This window comes from Nycticebus coucang, chromosome 4 (genome assembly GCF_027406575.1).
Source record: "Nycticebus coucang isolate mNycCou1 chromosome 4, mNycCou1.pri, whole genome shotgun sequence".
NCBI lineage: Eukaryota > Metazoa > Chordata > Mammalia > Primates > Lorisidae > Nycticebus > Nycticebus coucang.
The window spans coordinates 38,516,774-38,535,896 of record NC_069783.1 but is presented as its reverse complement, the minus strand read 5'-3'; the positions used below and the strand labels follow the sequence as shown (position 1 = coordinate 38,535,896).

The 19,123-nt window shown below is 42.3% G+C and overlaps 1 protein-coding gene across 10 annotated transcripts in view; it reads left to right on the top strand.

The window, feature by feature from the left end:
• The window catches only part of SLC8A1 (solute carrier family 8 member A1), a 340,789-nt gene that overhangs the window by 308,059 nt on the left and 13,607 nt on the right, over nt 1–19,123 (top strand). For all 10 annotated transcript variants that reach the window (XM_053589064.1, XM_053589062.1, XM_053589070.1 and 7 more), the window contains one exon: nt 4,771–5,046. In XM_053589064.1, the coding sequence (XP_053445039.1) occupies nt 4,771–5,046 (276 nt within the window). The remainder of the gene's footprint in view (nt 1–4,770; nt 5,047–19,123) is intronic.

The window sequence follows — 19,123 nt, the reverse complement described above, 5'->3', positions numbered from 1 at the left end:
ATACAAAATTAGAAATTCACCAGAAATTGCGGTGCTTTTTCTGAACTTTCCTGGGTCCATGCACACAGTCCCCCTTGGAATGGGGGGTGGGGAGGAGAGGAGGCTGAGGAGGTGCTGAAGAACTAGCAGGCTTCTCCCTCTCTCCTTAAATAGCCTGGAATATTGTAGCTCTCACATTACGTTCTACCTGGAACTAAAGCGAAAGGGCAAAAGACAAGTGGGGAGAAAAATCCAAGAAGGAAAAAGAAGAAATGTAGTATAAGGAAACAAGTAAGAAGGAAACAGTGGAAACGTTGAATGGTGGTTCCCACGTCTACATGCCATGACACAGGAGACTCCAAAGGGCTGCTATGTTCAATAGCCAGGGCTGCCAAAACAACTACTACAGACTGGGCAGCCTAAACAACAGAAATTTATTTTCTCACCATTCTGGATGTTGGAAGTCTAAGGTGTTGACAGGTCTTGTTTCTCTGAGGCCTCTATCTCCTTGACTTGCAAATGTCTGTCTTTTCCTTGGGTCATCACGTGGTCTGTGCTTTGTGAACACACATCCATGGTGTCTCTCTGTGTTCTCATTGCCTCTTTTTAAAAGGACACCAGGCCTACTGGACTGAGGCCCACCCTACTGACCTCATTTACCTTAATTACCTTTTCACAGGTTCTATGTCCAAATAAGGTCACAGTCTGAGCTTAGGCCTTCAACATATGAATTGGGGGGGGAGACACAAAGCAGCTTATAACAGGTGCTTTTTTTCTTTCAAAATAATATGAGGGTACAAATTTTTAGATTACACTGTCTTTGATTCTAAGGTAAAGTTCAAGTTGCAGTTGAGCCCCTCACCCAGGAGGGGTGCTGAACACCCCCACATTATGCACCACATTAGGAGAGATGTCACCACTTGCCCACCGTCCTCCCCCCTTCCCTCCCCTTCCCCTTACTAGACAATATTTGTGTTTTGTTATTCATGTGAGTATGTAGTTGTTTATATATTGGTTTCAAATTAGAATTGAGTACATTGGATTTTTTTTCCCATTCTTGAGATATTTTACTAAGAAGAATGTGTTTCAAATCTGTCCAGGTAAATACAGAAGATATAAAGTCTCCATCTTTTCTTATAGCTGAGTAATACTCCATGATGTACATACACCACAGTTTGTTAATCTATTCATGGGTTGATGGGCACTTGGGTTGTTTCCATGACATAGCAACTATGAATTGAGCTGCAGTAAATGTTCTGGTGCAAATCTTCCTTGTTATCTTTTTGATTTTTGTTCTTCTGGGTAGATACCTAGTAATAGAATTGCAGGATCAAATGGAAGGTGGACTTTTAGATCTTTAAGAATTCTCCATACTTCTTTCCATGAAGGTTGTATTAGTTTTCAATCCCCCCAGCAGTGTAGAAGTGTTCCCTTCTCTCCACATCCACACCAGCATCTGCACATTTGGAATTTTGTGATGTTGCTAATCTCACTGGAATTAGGTGACATCTCAGAGTGGTTTTTTTGTTTGTTTGTTTGCTTGCTTGTTTGTTTATTTTGAGACAGAGCCTCAAGCTGTTGCCCTGGGTAGAGTGCTGTGGTATCACAGCAACCTCCAACTCCTGGGCTCAAGCGATTCTCCTGCCTCCGCCTCCCAAGTAGCTGGGACTACAGGCGCCTGCCACCACACCCAGCTATTTTTTGGTTGCAGCCATCACTGTTGTTTGGCGGGCCCCGGGCGAGGCTAGACGCGAACCTGCTAGCTCAGTGTATATAGCTGGCGTCTTAACCACTTGAGCCACAGGTACTGAGCCTCAGAGTGGTTTTGATTTGCATTTCTCTGATGGTTAGAAACTGAGCATTTTCCATGTGTTTGTTGTCCATTCATTGTAACAGGTGCTTTTATTAAAAATTATCTTCTGCAAAGAAAGGTTGATATTATAAAGATGTAATAAACCTACGGTCTGAACACTGAAGGAAACTCAAACAAGTTTGAGTTGGATCAGGTGACCTGGCACCAAGGTGGTCCCCAAAGGCAAGTCCCTTCATCTGCTGGGGGCTTCTCACAACAGTGTATCCAAAGCTTCCAAGATGGGGCTTTTTCTGTGCATATCCCCAAAGTCTATTTTCATAATAATTCTGAGCATGTGTTCATGGAAGAGCAGGCTATTTCTTCTCTTTCTCTAAAACCATAGATGACAAATCCAGAAATTCCTCTTTTTGCATTTTGTGAGAGGCACTTTTCCTGCAAATATCCTGTGCTTAGGGAGGGTTTTTCCAATGATGATCTGCACCAGATGACCTCCCCACCAGGTAGTATCTCCGGGGAAGCACACACTGCCTCTCCATGTGGCAATACCAGATCACATCGTCAGCTGGAAAGTCACAGCCCCAGCTGCTTCCAGCTGCACTGAGTCGGCCAAGCCGAGTAGATGCTGGCGACAAGGTTGGAGTGGGTGAGCAGCATCTTCAAGGAGATGTTCTTCTTTCCAAAGTGGTGACAAAGCACGTGAATTCACTTCCACTTCAAGAAAAGTGGACATTGAATATCCTGATTTTAAAACATATGAATGAGAATTATTGTCACATCATAAGTGAAATCTCCATTTTAAAATAATAGAATAATAGTATTGATTTCCTGGTTCCTAATAGCAAGCTTTGTGCCTTTCCTTGTGCAAGCTGTGGGCATTTCTTTGTGCACTGATAGAAATTGTTATCTGTAATATATATATTTATCCTGTAATTACATTGCTCTGTGAAGTCAGTAGAAATGTATGCAGCATGCATACTTTCATTTAATGAGCACTTAAGCACTTTAACACACATACTGGAGATGGTACTGATACCGTGTTCCCCCACTCAGACTTGCACAGGGGCCCTACATTTTCTAGGCCTGGGTGAGCTTGGAAATCAATCTCATCACAGACCCCATCGCTAAGCACAAACAGGCCCTTTGTAGGCCACATTCTCTGGACACAAACAAGCTCATAAAAAGCACCGTGACCAGTATCTCATCTGGGCTGCCCCTTCCAGAGCAGGGAACACCCTGCGGCCTCTCCCAGGGCAGAGAAGAGCTAGCCTAAAGCACCAACTGCATTGCTCTGCATTGTGGCAGTTTTGAAATTAACGTCTTCCCTCCACACTATGGCAGTTTTGATATTAACTTAGTCCCAAAGCCTTGGTGCCAAGTGTTCTGACATATTCCAGACATACATTCCATCTCCCCAAAATCTCCTGCTCACAGGATCAGAAAAGAAGTAGATAAACCCCTAAACCCACTCGGGTGCCCCCTTCACCACATGGAGGCTTCCTTAGCTATCTATCTTTTATCTTTCAATAAATCCTGTCCTGTCACTTATTTATGTGGTCTGTGGGTTCATTCTTCAACTCTGAGACCAAGAACTCAGCAAACAGAGATTGTCTACAGTACCACACACTAGGGACATAAAAAGAAATGAATCTCTGCCCTAGAATCACTCAGTCAACTCGAGAGGAGCGAGAAGTGAATGGATACCCAGATAGAATTTAGATTCGTGGTTCTCAGTCTCAAGCATAGCATATCCAGACTGCTGCCCTTCCCCTCTTCAGCGCTGATTCAGTGAGGCTAAGAACTTGCATTTCTAACAAGTTTCCTGTACTGCTGGTGCAGGAAGCATACTTTGAGAAGGGCTGATGGAGAATTATAAGGGTTGGGGGCTGTGGAAGCCCTGAGAAGGAGTTCCCAGCTCTGTTTGGGGAAGGCAGAGAGAGCTTACAGAGGGAGCAAGTTTTAAAAGACAAGTGGGCTATGATGAACATTCTAGTGCAAATGTTCACATTCTCCTTAATAAAGTATCACATGAATGAAAAAGCAACGTGCTCAATACTAATATGTTACCCACATGCCCATAGGAGAGAAAAACATAATTCATTTCAACTGGGAAAGAAGGGACAGGAGAGAGAACAGAGAGAGGAGAGAGGGGGTTGGTTAACTCTCACGGAGTGGGGACGATGTTAGGGTTTACAGCCCACTCCCTGGGTGAAGGACTCAAGTACAACTTGGACTTCACCTAACAAATGCAAAAATTAAAATGTACCCTCATTTTAATCTGAAATTACAAAAAAAGACAAGTGGAGGATATAAGGATGGAAGGATTGGGACATAGCAAGTAGACTTAGTTCGGACATACAAAACTAGGAGAAAATGGTACAGTTGGAAAAATGCAAATAATTTCATTGAGCATATATAAGTATTTTGCAAATAATTCTAAAGTTTGAGTTTGAAATAGTTGCAGGAAGGTGATGAAGCTGATGAAAGATACAAGACCCAGACCTGTGATTACAGACTTTGTTTGAATGTTGTCCTATAGGTGATTATGTAACTGTGAACCCCAGAGCTGGACGTTAAGCTGGAAGGAGAGAGCCCTGGTAGAACTCAGTTTATAGTTGTCCTTCAAAAGAGGCTTCTTTCTCAGCCTAGCCCAGGAATTTCCTGCCTTTCGGAAGAAATCCTTTCCATTTATCTGAAGTGACAAATCTCAGGAGAGGTGATATGAACGTAAAAGGGGGGTGTTGATTGCATGTCCACAGACTGGGTAGGAGTTAGGTTTTTACCACCGGCCCCTGGGCCACAGTGAGGAAGTATCTCAGTAGCTTTAGAACAAATTGGAAAGCTCTAAGCTTCACTCACCTTTGGCAGCTGCCCGTCACTCGGAGTGGAGGGATGACAGGTCTGGGAAGGAGAGATTGGGAGAGAAGACGACCCTGGCCGCACAGATGTTAATGAAATGTGCTTCATACTTTTCTCTTTAGGGGAAGATGACGATGATGATGAATGTGGGGAGGAAAAGCTGCCCTCCTGTTTCGATTACGTGATGCACTTTCTGACGGTGTTCTGGAAGGTTCTCTTCGCCTTCGTGCCCCCTACAGAGTACTGGAACGGCTGGGCGTGTTTCATCGTCTCCATCCTCATGATCGGCGTCCTGACAGCTTTCATCGGAGACCTGGCTTCGCACTTTGGCTGCACCATTGGCCTGAAAGATTCTGTGACCGCAGTCGTGTTCGTCGCACTGGGAACGTCAGTGCCAGGTAGTTAATGTGTCCCTATCTGACCCCCCCAGAAGCTGACGTTCGTTTGCCTTCTTGACTTTTTCTTTCCTACAGGGCTGTGTAAGGCTCATAGCCCAAAGACACAGATAATGTCACCGCCAGAACATTGTCATGTCATGTCTCAAGTTTAGAAAGCTGGTCAGTCTCACTGTGATGGCAGAAAGCATTCCCAGGGGGTCTCTGTGGCCTGTATGGAGGGAGCAGATGGGTTTGATGGACAGATTTTCAGATCAGCTTCCCATTACAATAAGCACTTTCAAAAAGACAAAACAAAAATACGGAATTGTCTTTGTAGTCATAAGTTTCACATGATTTCCAGGAAGCTTGTAGCATTTGGGTAGCTGAGATAATATGCTTACTAGAAACGTGATAAAATATTCTCTTGACCCCAATATTAATGGAAGTAAATAGAAAAAAACATTGGTCAGGACAGAAAAAAGTAATGCTGATAAAAGTGAGTGGATGGAGTATACATTTCACGGACACATCCCTTGATGCTTTCTGTATAAAGTGAATTATTCTCCCCAGCTGCAACAGGAGTTTATTATGTTTACTCGGATTCCTGAGTAAGGCGTCATCTCCCCAAACATAATATTGACAGCTGTAATTTTTAAACTTTGGTGGTTACCTGCATTACCTAGGAGCTTGTTAAAAAATGCAAAAGCCTGAGACCCACCATCAACATTAGGAAGATCTAGGGAGAGGGACCAGAAATGTGGGTTATGGCTCACAAGTTGTTCTGGTGCGTGCCAGACTTTTCTGTACATGAAATTCTGGACCTACTCCCAGTTCTAGTTGGCATCTTGGAAGACATGCAGCCTTAACTTTGAGCAAGAAGGCTAGTGTTCTCTACGGCATAGCAGGCCAAGGACAAGCATTGCAAAAAAGCCAGGACTTGGAGCAAACGTAGCTCTGACACTGTGCGATTCACTGCCCATTGTCCTGCCTTACCTTAGCCCTCAGATGGACACCATGGTTTCTATGAAAACTTGCCATCCTTGGCAGCCTTGGCTTTCCATTTAAGCTGAGAGCAATTACAGTTTAAGTCATGTACTTCTTTCCACTGGGATTCACAAGCTGTTCTTCAGACAGCCACCACCTTGGTGAGTGTGGTCATTACTTCACCTTCCCAAGTCTTAATTTCTTCATTTGTCAAACAGGGACAACGATCCTTAACATGCATAATTGTGGAAAGGCTTGGACAAAACACCCATAAATGGTGCATCTAGTAAAGCATCCGGGACACAGAAGGAATTTAATTAAACAGTAGCTCTCATGATTATCGTTTATGTTGAATAATTTAGGATTAGGTGACCAGTATACATCTGAATACTTTATCCCTTACCCTGAGTTACCCTGAGTGACCATGAACAAGTGTCCAGATTTATACTGGTCACATGGTGTTATCCACCCACTAGGGGGCTCCAAGTTAGAGGCCCTGTGTGGTTTTAGTGTCCTGCTGAGGAAATGGGGGCAGGGGCAGCAATCTCAGAGAGCACCTTTCCTCCCACCTCAGTGAGCAAGCTATTCCAAGTCCCCAGTTGATCCTCAGCAGACAGCAGGCCCCCCCTCAAGCCCACCTGTGTCCCAACAGTTCCATGTTTGGTCTTTGCTCTGAATTTTTTTCCAAAATTTAACAGAAATTTATAAGAGAGGAGGAAAAAGTTAAAATATTCATATCTTAGGGCCAGGCATGGTGGCTCACTCCTGTAATCCTAGCACTTGGGGAGTCTGAAGCAGGAGAATTGCTTGAAGTCAGGAGTTCAAGACCAGCCTGAGCAAGAGTGAGAACTTTTCTCTACTAAAAATAGAAAAATTAAAAAAAAAAAAAGAAAACTACTGGCTACTTAGGAGACTGAGGCAGGAGGGTCACTTGAGCCCAGGAGTTTGAGGTTGCTGTGAGTTAAGCTCATGCCATTGCATCCTACTAGGGAGACATAGCAAGACCCTGTTTTATTTTAAAAAAAAAAAAAAATCCGTATCTTAAATTGTTTTGTTTAGAGAATATATATAAAACCAAAGGAACTAAATATCATGGCTGTCCATTGCTTCTATCTGAGATCAGCACAGGAAATTATATTTTGGGGTCCACTTTTCCTAAGGCTTAAGTCACTGTATCAAATGGTGTTCAAGTTGGCACACACTCTTGGCCGTGGGTTTAACCCCTAAGGAGAATATGTGCAAATTATGATAATAAAGGCAAAAGTAGGCCTCTTCTGACAGTTATCCAACATCAGCCTGTCATTCTGGAAAGGCAGAAGTTTATCCTATCAAATGCATTTCTTCTTTTCAAAAGGATAAAAGATACTTTTCCTGCATTAAATCCTCATTTGATGTAGGAAATTCTCTGAAGAGATCAAATTTCTCATTCCTGGAAGTATTTTCTTATTCCCCAATGCCTCTTCTGCAAAAAACACCAACTGACTCCTTTATCTAACTGCGAGTCTGTCCAAATGTATCTTGGTATCTCTTGTTTTAATAAGCTCTTGAAAATTGTGGCACCCGGGCGGCGCCTGTGGCTCAGTCGGTAAGGCGCCGGCCCCATATACCGAGGGTGGCGGGTTCAAACCCGGCCCCGGCCAAACTGCAACCAAAAAATAGCCGGGCGTTGTGGCGGGCGCCTGTAGTCCCAGCTGCTCGGGAGGCTGAGGCAAGAGAATCGCTTAAGCCCAGGAGTTGGAGATTGCTGTGAGCTGCGTGAGGCCACGGCACTCTACCGAGGGCCATAAAGTGGGACTCTGTCTCTACAAAAAAAAAAAAAAAAAAAAAAAGAAAATTGTGGCACCCATATGATTAAAATCCACTTTTTCCCCTGTTACGTGAAATGTGGATTATAGCAGACCTTAATGTTAGGGGAGTCACTTGCTCTGACACTTAAAGCCAATGCAGAACCCAGGTGGAGACGTCAAGAGGTAAGAAAACCACTTTGGGAAGAATACAGCAGAATCATTCGTTTTAGAAATGGTTTCCCTACACTGCCGGAAATGCTTCCCATTGGGGTACAGATTTCTTTGCTCTATTATTGGAAGAATTCTGTAATTGCTGCAATATTAACTGTGCAGCATGCTCCCCAACCAATATATTCTCAGGTAATCTCAGATAATCATCTCTATATAAAAAGACTATTTTTTTCCAAACAAAGCTCTGAGAATTGAACAATATGCTAGATGAACATAATATTTCTGACTTTGTTCTTCCACCCTGAAGATTCAGAGCATGCTTTATTACAGCCTTTGACTTCTAAAAATGAAAATGATGCTATTGTTTCTGGATGACAAAGCCCAGTTGCTATAGGCAGAAGAAGAAGAAAGAAAACTGATTGTCTTCACTTGCAGCCTACCATCAATCAGCATTGGTCCTGGGGTCCAGCTTCTCTCAGCTGATATCTTGGCACCTTTCCTAAAATAGAAGGGCTCCTGCCTGGTGTCTGATGTGCTGCTGCCTCCTTCTCCATAAGACTCTTAGCTCCTTAGACTGTGTGGCCAGATGGGCGATGCACCTCCCCCCACCCCCACCTGCTAGCCCTCGTGCCGCAAGGCAGGATTTAATATCTGCATATCCCATTAAAAGTATTTTTTAGCACACTGTTCAAAATGTATGGGAAAAGGCTTAAGATTTTTTGAGTGAGATGGAGCTTCTTTCTCTTACCAGCTGGTTTAAAATTCTCATTGTGATCAACTGGCAGAGAAGGACTCATAAAGTTCATCTCCTCATAAAGGTCATCTCTCACCCTCCATCTTCGACACCTTCAGGAGCTTGAAGACATATCTATCAGTACGGGAAGGGCCTTTTTATCCTGAATCATCATTCTTCAAACCTATCTGTCTGGAGGAAGAGGCTTCTCTAACAACCTATTCCTACTTTTAAATATTGGAGTAAGCCGGAGACTGGTCTCCATCCCTCTTTTCCTTCTGGTCCATACTCACTTCCTGGACATCAGTCCCCATGGTTTAATTGTCACCTGTGTGCCAATGATAGCCAGATGTATAGCTCCAGCCTCAACTTTCCCCTGAGTGCTAGATCCATATAGTAACTGCCTTTCCTATATTGATGCTGGATGTGTAATCTGCAGCTCAGAGTTACTATATTCAAAACAGAACTGCCGATTCCTACTGGCCAAAGGCCCTATTCCATCTAACCTATTCTTTCCAGATCTGGCCTTTCTCCGGAAAACAGTATCATAATCCACCCTGGTATCCTTGGCTGCTTTTTCCTCCTCCCCCCAATCTATCCATTTGCAAGTCCTTCAGATCCTTCCTATAAAGCACGATCAGGCCCACTTAGCTGTCTTTCCGCAGCCACCACCCTGGTCTACACAGCCATTCATTCTCTCCCACCCAGACTCCTACAGTAGCCTCCTACCAGTCTCCCAGCTAAAGATCACTTTAAGATGTAAATATGACCACAATCTTATTTCACTTAAGATAAACTGCAAAAGCATTATTCTGACTTCCAAAAGATCTATGTGATTGGGCTCCTATCTGTATTTCCATTCTGTTTTCCTCCTGGCCCACTGGTTTTTGCACCTACCAGCCTAATTTCTATCCTCCATGAACCAAGTTGGCTCCTTGCTCAGGGTTTCACTAGCTATCTAGCATGCTTTTTCCCTTCACTTACACAAGACTGGCTGTTTGTCTTCATTTCTATCTCTTCTGAAATGACACCTTCAAAGAGGTCTTTTCTAACCACCAAATGTGAAGTGGTCCTGCAATTATCTTGTAATATCTCACTCTATTTTTGTAGAGTATTTATTACCTTTTGGATTTTTTTTTTTGGTTTATTCATTTTTGGATTCTATTATTGTCTCACCCTCCCCACTTAAAATGTAAGCTTCATGGGAGCAGAAGCCTTGTTCTTTTTTTCTCCATGCTCCATCACCAGCTCTTAGAATGCTGCTTAGACACATACGTACTGCAATTCTGTGTGTGTGTATGTGTGTGTGCACATATGTGTTGTATTCATACATATATAAGGTACATATCAGTTGTCTAGAGACAGCTAAGAATTAAAGTTATGATTAGTGGGGGAGATAAATAGTAGATATTTTTATAGTGTGGCTTGTTCTTGAGGACTAGGACATATCTGAGAAAGTTATTACAGTGAGAAGGGGCAAAAATCAAGACCAGGGAGGTTTTCCTCTTCCATAATTTTGACTATGCGAGAAACTGTGATGAGTAGCAAGATACTTGTTGATCTCTTCTTGATTCATTTCTCTTCCTGTGATCTCTGTTTCTAAGACTCAGATCTGAGGCCAGTTCTTTAAAAACTTTGGAGACACTTTGTAGAGTGCTAAGGCATTCTGAAGTAGCTTGACGTGAGTCCGTAAGCATGTTATGTTATAGTTTCTATGGAAAAAATTCAGGTTCAAAATTTTAAAAGATGTAAGAGGGAGCATTTGGAACTCAGCCTTTTTTGTAGTGGGGACCACCTGTAATTGCACATTCTTTTAGCTTATACTTTTTTACTGGATAAGCCTTAGGTATGTTGGGCCAAGAAATTCCAGCTTATATCCAGATTCACAATAGGGACTTTCCTTTCAACTCTTGCTCCTGTGGGGTTCAAATAGAAATAAGTTTTCTTCTTTAATGACAGAGTTGGAGACATTTTTGTGTGAGTCTTGCCTTGGTCTTCCTGCACACATCTTGATTGGGTTTGTGACTGATATTTGCCTACCACCCCTCTAGTTCCAAAAAATTAAAAAATTACATAGGCCAGGCTGTCCCCTGAGTGCCTGGCACTGTAAGATTTCTGTTTCCTTCCTATGTTTTGACTATCCTTTTATCTTTTGAATTCTGTCAAGCAGGAATTATTTCCCTCTAGAGATTTTAAGGCATAAGAGGGAAAAAATTGTCAATTTGGGGAAGTTTCCCCCCATTTTGTATACAGAAATGTTTTTTTTAAAAAAAAAAAACTATCTGAGGGAAAATGTATGTCATTTTTAAAGTTACAATATTTTAAAACTTATAGATACCATAAGAAGAATTTGATGTAAAACTGGATTGCTTGTTCCATACGTTCTCTCAGCGCAGTGCTGATACGTACCAGGAAAGGGAGGAACAGGAGCTTTGGAACTGAATTCAAGAGGTGGACTTCTAACCATCGTTTACTGTACTGCTTCAACCAACTTCTTGACTCTCTGAGCCTCAGTTTCACTATCTGGAGAGAAATTATATACGGCAGTTCAAACAGAGCTGATGAAAGATTGAAGTGATATCACAGATCTCAGAACACTTCGTCAGCCCCAAGTTGGTATCAAATGCAGGAGGCAGTTATCATTATTTAAACTGGGATCAATTTTTAAAAACATGAAAAGAAATGAAAACCATCAGAAAGGAAGAATAAATGGGAACTATTTTGACCAAAGAAGAAATGTTTAAAATCTACCACCAAGCTCCGGTGTGTGCTAGACATAAGCGCAGGATACACATTATCTGCTCATTTTAGTTATATCATTAAGTGACAGGAATAGATTTTGCCTCCTTTCAGCCTTTATTATTTTGGTCCCTTAGGTTCTTCCCCTGAAAACTTGAGATTTTTTTTTTCTATTTGTTCAGCACTGCGCTAGAAAACACTATATTATTTTTTAATGGAAAAAATTACTAGTGATTGGTGGTTTCAATTTTGCTGTTTTTAATTTCCTAGCTTTTAATACTTAAGTAGCAAGTACTTTACAATTTGCTTTGTCCTGTTGTTTATCAGTGGAACCTAAACTAACTTGTACGGTTGTATACTACAATCTCAAGGCAGCCCCCTAATCTGAATGACACCCCTACATATTTATGGGGTGCCACATCCATGGGTATGACAGTGATAGCCCTGTTCAAAGTCATGGAATAGCCCGTAGGATAGTGAGCACCAGTGTCCCCTCATGTTACATGAGGAAATAAAGGTTCAACGAGAATAACTGATGTGTGCATATTAAGCCAAAGTTTAAATGGTTTGCAATTGTGGAATCCATATTATCTCTCATTTTTATGATCTGGTACTTAGCTACTCTATCATGCCACCTTGGGTTTGTTTTTAAAATATTACATATGCTCTTTCCCATATGCCTTACAGGTTTTTGGAAATTACTAATTTCTCTCTTTGCTTCAAGTTTAGTATTTCACACTTTTAAAGCATGCAGCAATGGGATTATAGTTAAGCTCCTTGAGGCCGTGCACCTATTATTATTCCCACAGGTATGGAAAACACCTCGTAGAGTCCATGCTTCAAAAGTTTCAGAAATGAATAAAGGTCCAATTCTACACTCATAAACTCTTAGCATTTCGTATATGTAAACATTTAAACACTAAGACAACTGGAAACTCTTTTAAACATGTTTAGCCCTGACCCAGCTGGCAAAACCCAGAATCCCAAAGCAATGCTCATCGGCACAGTGAATGTCACCTTGGGCCAGACCTCACCGCCTGTGATACACGGCCACCTGGCATGGGTCAGAGGGGCCCAGGCAGGGCACACAGGATGCTCTCCTAGCAGTCCCCTTCTGCAGAGGCTTACAGGTAACTTTGGGAATCAAGTTCCAGCATTCTAGGTCTCTGAGCGGATTTTGGAGGCTGGGAGTAGGACAGCTAGAGGTTGCCGTCCAAGGCCGCATCAGAAAACATGCTTAACCTACTCTTGGCATAACTATAGAAATTCCATCAAGAGGGAACCCCAGCATCCCCACTGAAACAAACACTCTTCCCAGTGGGAAATTAAATGCAGTCATTCTGAAATCTCAGTGTCATCTCAGCTCCCTGGGGAAACAGCAGGGATTTTGATTAACTCGGTCCTTTCTTCTCATCCATCCCACTTCAGATAGATTTGGTGTTCCAGTGCAGAGCTCACAGATAGATTCACAGTTAACAGAGTCAGTCTCAGAAATATTATGCAGAGTCTTAGTGCAACCACTAAACGCCGAGAGGGTATCAGAGAACAGGAGCTTCAGAGTCAGGTGCACCTGAGTTCAAACCCAGTCCTCCCTCCTCTGCTTAGAGATGTGTGACACTCCTGAGAGGTAAATTGCTTCACTCCTCGAAGCCTTAGTTTCTTAGCATGAATGATGGGAACACAGAACTCTACCTCACAGAGTTGCAGTGAGAGTGTATTTATAAAGTACCCAGCACATAGGCTGGTATCTCGTAGACCCTGGAAAAAAATGTTAGCTCTCTTTTTCCTTCTATTTCAACACAGTGATAAACTGGTTAAGCCTCTGGAGGTTCTTAGCTCGGCTATATCACAGCAGTTGAAAAATAGAAAACCAAGTGAATTTTCAGCCTCTCTCCATCATCACCCTTTCTGTTCCCTGCAGTTTCACTATCTATGAGCTTTACCCCCTGATCACTGGCATTTCACGTCAGCCAGCCACAGAAGTGCCGTCGCTACATTGCGCATAGATGTTTAGTTGGGCGATTAACATTTCACATCAGCTTAAATGGAAATGAAAACAGAATTTCTTTACCCTGAGCCAAAGAGGATCCCAAAGGCAGGCATATTTTGTTTTCGGATAATCTAATAAGTGACCATTTTCTTCACTGCCACTGAAGTTGGACACTACTGAAAATGGACCCTCCAAACTATAGTCAGGCCAAGAGGCAAGGCCAGCCGGGGACACGCCAGGGGAGCAGTGCTAGACAGCCCTAATAACTCAAATGTCTTTCCATAGGACCTTATCTTAACCTCACCCCAGCAGGGATCTGTCTGTAGGTAAAATGTTCTGTGCCTGCCGACACCCTTTCCCACAAATAAGTGATGTGATTAGAGTTGCAGGAAGCCTATAAAAGCAAAAAGTTACAAGGAGCGAGAGAAACCAAGGAAGGCTAGACACCATATTTCACAAGAGTTGCTCCATAATTGGCACCGTGACTGCCTGTTAGCCCATGCTAAAAACACTGGAGAACGGGCTACGTGCAGAGCATTTGTAAGACGCTGGGGAAGATCCATTTCGAAATTATTTCCATCCTTTATTCTTTCTACTCAAAAGAAGAGTTTGCATTAAATACTTTTAAGGGTTTTTTTTGCTGGCAGCTAGGCTCCATTTCTTTTTCTCAGAGGGCAGTACTGCATGGCACCTGGCATTGAGTGCCAGGCTGGAAGGGGACCAGGATGACAGCACTGACGTCATTGCCCAGGAGGTGCTCCAGGGAGCGGGGTGCTCAGCATGTGGTGTGCCCTATCTGGATCTGCAGAGTCTTTGGATGAGTGCCTCAACCCCACACCAGCCAACTCCGCTCTGTCCCATAAAAGTCACAGGATGAGAAAAAAGAGCTAAAAATGTTCCAAGCTATTCTATTTTTTTTTTATTAAATCATAGCTGTGTATATTAATGCAATCATGGGGTACAATGTGCTGGGTTTTATATACAATTTGAAATGTATGCCTTCACGGTGCATCTTACAAGGGTACATGTGCAATTTACTAGGGGTAGAATATAAATGTCTTAACACAATAACTAAGAAAATGCCGTGAAGGCTATGTTAACCAGTTTGATGAAAACATTTCAAACTGTATATAAAACCAGCACATTGTACCCCATGATTGCGTTAATGTACACAGCTATGATTTAATTAAAAAAAAACAACTTGGAATTAAAAAAAAAAATTCACTAAGTCTTGCTGCCATTACCCTAATCCAGTTTGAGAACATTTGATCAGATAACCTCAGTCAAACCTCTCATGGCCATTTACAGGTAATCCCCGTTCACACCTCCAGCCCCAGGCAACCACTGCTATACCTTGTGACTCAATAGACTTGTCTTTTCTCAAGACAATTTTGATATACAATGTCATGGGTCCTTTACAGGATAGTACTTGTACTTACTCTTATATGTCAAAACTCAGGGTTCTATAAAATGTTAAAATTGTTTTGTCATAAAATCTCTGTAGACATTTATAAACTACACATATTTTTTGGTCTTAATTTGTGCAGAGATGGATTTGTATATCTTTTTAAAAACAGTCCCACTTCCCTCCCCTCAAGAGCAGTCTTGGTTCCCAGATTACAGATCACTAGATGTGGAAATCACACAATAGCACTTCATGTTAGGACTACAGAATCATAGGGGAACATACATGTTTACAGCATTGACCAGTCAGCTGAACACAACCCAGTGCTAATGAGGCAGCTCTCATAAATTCAGCTCCTTAACTCTCATCCATGATCCTGGAGTATCATCCTGTAGATGCTGGCTGTTGGCCCCTGGATCAATACAAATCCATTCCAACCATTAGGAAGAGAGCACAGAGATCAAGACCTATTAATCAGGGGCTATGGGCACCCTGCACAAGAAAGACACATTGTTGCTAAATCTGAGGGAAGGAAATGTGGGCATAACTTAATTATTATGTCATGGGTCCTGCACAGACAATAAAATGAATGTAAGCCAATTGGTATTTTTAGAAGAGAGGGCAAATAAAATGCTAACTCAATTTAAAAGGAAAATCTTATGTGTGGCCAAAAGAGAATTTTAGTATCTGTTTGGGATACTGCATATTATAGCTGTGAAATCATGGTGCTTGGCATTTATGCAGAATGCCAGCTGGAAGGCCATCCCCACTCCTCAGCATACAGACCTCACATCCTGCCTTTTCTCAGGAACAAAACATAAGCTCTGTATTACTTGTTTATACTCCACTTCATTCCAGGGAAGGATTTAAATTCATAAAATGTCTTGCACTGGTCAGCTACCTTTTCTAGCACATGATCCCAAAATGCTAACTTTATTAGTGACCATATTTGATAACCCTTGTTTAACGCAGCACACATAAACTCGATATTTTGTGGACAAGGAGAAAATAGCTTATTTTGGCTTTATTATTTACAACCGTGAAATTATGTGTTCTGTTAGCCCTCCCCTCCCCATCCCCTCTGGAGCCCAGGGGGCTTTTTGGCATGGCCCTCCATGAATTATAAGTTATTATTAGGTCATCACTGTGAAAAAATCACGGGTCAAGACAACAAGCAAAACTGACTATGGCTCCAAGCTAAAATAATCCCCAATGGGGTCTGCAAATGGGCCCAGCAAAGGATTAATCATAGTCTGTCAATCCTGAGTTACAGCTGCAAAATGACAACTAAACACAGAAGTGCCAAATGATCATGAAATGTCCTTCTCTGGAGGATGCTATGTGGTGAGGCTTCAGATAGCTGAAAATGGAAAACCAGAACCCCCAAACTGGCCCATGTGTCAAACCAGAGGACCGCAGCTCAGGTTGCTCAAGGGAAGCTGGCACTTGGTATGAGGCTGCACTGGAAATTGTTGGGGTGCTGTCTGCCTTTTAGTCTGTGTTTTAGGGGAAAAGGGGACAAACCACAAACAAAGTCAGATAATGAAGCCCACAAACTCATCCTAGAAAAAGTGCTACACACCTCAGTGCCAAATATCACTAGGTTTGCCTAAGCTGTGCACTGACACCAGTGCCTAGCCCACCCTCCAAGCAATTTTGAAACTCTTTATCTGGAACAGCCATGAAGGCTGTCACTGTACAACAATTAAGTCTGACAATTAAGTTCACAAACTCCTCCTGGAAAAAGTGATTTAAAGCGTGGACTCAGTGCTGGCGTTGGTGCACAGCTTCCCAAGGGGAGGACTTCAGAGATGACCATTGTGGTACTCAGCAATGGGGTATGCAGCACATTTTTTTGGACGAGTTCATGAACTTAATTGTCCTCACAGAAGAACCCCACATCAGTAACTTCTGCCATATGAAGTATTGTTGTCCTTTGAGGAAGAATGAAGCTTTATGTTCTGTAGCTTCTTTACCTGAATTGATTCTACAGTAGAATATTAGTGACAAGAAATATTCAGAATAAAAAAAAAAAATCTATATTTTGACAATGCTCATAGCTAACTAGGAATCCCGAACTGGGTCTCTGAAGCAATGAGACATTCTTGATTATCAAATTCTCACATAGTTTTCCCTCTCCACAAGTCACAAAGGCATTAGAAAGAAGACGAGGTTGGTACAATTGCTCTCACTTATAAACCCAGACCTTTGGGAGGTCAAGAGGGGAGGGTGACTTGAGTCTAGGAAGTTGGAGACTGCCGCGAAGTATGATTTACCAGTGTACTTCAGCCAAGGTAACAGAGTAAAAACCTATCTCTAAAAAAATTAAAGAGACAGAGAGCAAGAGAGAAGACCGTTTTGAAAAAGGAAGTAGCATGATCTAGTGGTCAAAGCACAGGCTTCCAGCCATGCTGCAGTACTTCTCATCCATCCACCACACTTATTTCCTGAGCACCCTCTACACACTGTACTGTTCTGCCTGGCGGAGGTAGAGGGATGAACAGCATCAAAAATATGGTGAACTTGCAGATAGCAATGATGATGAACATTGTTAAGGAGAAAATAAAACAAGACCTTGGAGTCATGGAACAGAGAGTGTTTATCTGGGAGAGAGAGTATTTTAACAGGGAGGCTTGATTCCATGCACTGCTAAACTTTATAAAATTATACTTCAAACCTCTGGTTCTTACCACAACTCAGACCCATGAAGACTCACTCAGGCAGGTCTTACAAACTCTGAAAGAGCCTTTGAATTATTTTTCCGACTGTCTCTGGCAGCTGGTATTCTCAGGTCATCTCCACCACGTCTTCTCAATGACAGTACACAGTACCCTGGAGTTCTCCCCAACACCCTGTCTCTCCCCAATCTAAATATTCTGGATTAGTGATGTCTTTCACATAGCTGACAAAGATCATGCTAAGCCACCAGTGATTAGCGAGGGTTCCATGAAGGCAGAGTCTGTGCATTTAATCAGTTCAATACTAACTGTATGTGCACAGCTTCAGTGTTTCGATCTCGTGAACACTGACAGCAGGCCTGGGAGGTAGTAGAGATGTGTTTTCGGGTTCAGAGTATCGGGGGTAATATCTGGCAAGTTGATGAAGGACCCTGGAAACGAGCCAGCAGCATAACCTGGACCCTGGGAATCACAGGACGTGGGTCCTAGTCCCACGCCCTGCATTCACATTCCGTCAAACCCCTAAGGAGCTTCAGTTTCTTTCCTTGAAAAAAATATAGTCCTGAGGGTAGCTGGTCCCAGCCACCTCTCACCTCAGAATTGTAAGGAATAGCAAGTAGCGTCACATCCATGGAAGTGCTCTGAAAATTATACAACTTTGTAAGAGATATCTGCCAAAAATGATGTATTAGCTACAAGGAGCTATGTCAGGTGCCAATGAGACAGACAAGGAGGAACTCTTAAGTTGCGTGACTGTCTCCCAATTGGCCAACGACGCAGAGCATGAGTCGCACAGTGAAATAGTCTGAGTAACAAGGAGGACCACTTACACTCTCATGGCAAGTGGCAATCTTTATTTCTTCCACCAAAGCTTATATAGGCACATAACTTAATCAATAAACACATGACTTAAACCTTGGCCCCAGGCCTTTTACTGCCTGGTACTTATGGGCCTATGGATAAATCAGATTAACTGATAACCATTTTACTAACATTATCTAAAGCTATCCTTATGGGCTAAAGTTTAAACAGTTTAACTGATAACTACTTCACTGAAGTTATTCTTATGCTAAGTAATCAAAAACAAAACAAGATTCTGGGGAAATAAGCTGTTTGAATGCTTGACCATCTGAAGGCTGTTCATCATCTTAGGGAGTAGTCTGGAAAATCCTGAAATATACAGGTAACTGCCTGCAGCCCTGCTTCCACGAAGCTCCGCCCTAAATCACTTTTACATGATTAGGTTCTAAGCCACATATGGAGTTCTATCCAGGATTTTTTCCTTTCACAAAATGGAACCATTTAAAGGTTTACTTATAGGCTTTTCGCCTATACTCTTACATAAGAGCTCAGCCTTGTCGCATATGCTTAGCAGCTTGGATAGCGGGCTGCCTGCCTTATTTTCTAGTCTTCGCATTACAAATTACATATCTAGTAAGAACCCAAGTACAAATGATAAAAAAAACTTGGGCATTATATTCCCTTCCCAGAAATCTCAAGGACATGAATATCTTAACAAGCTTGTAAAAATATTTTTCATGTTAATATGCAAAGCAATTTGGTGGTTGAAGTCAATAAAACATACTGTTAGCAAATAACTTATAAGTGTAA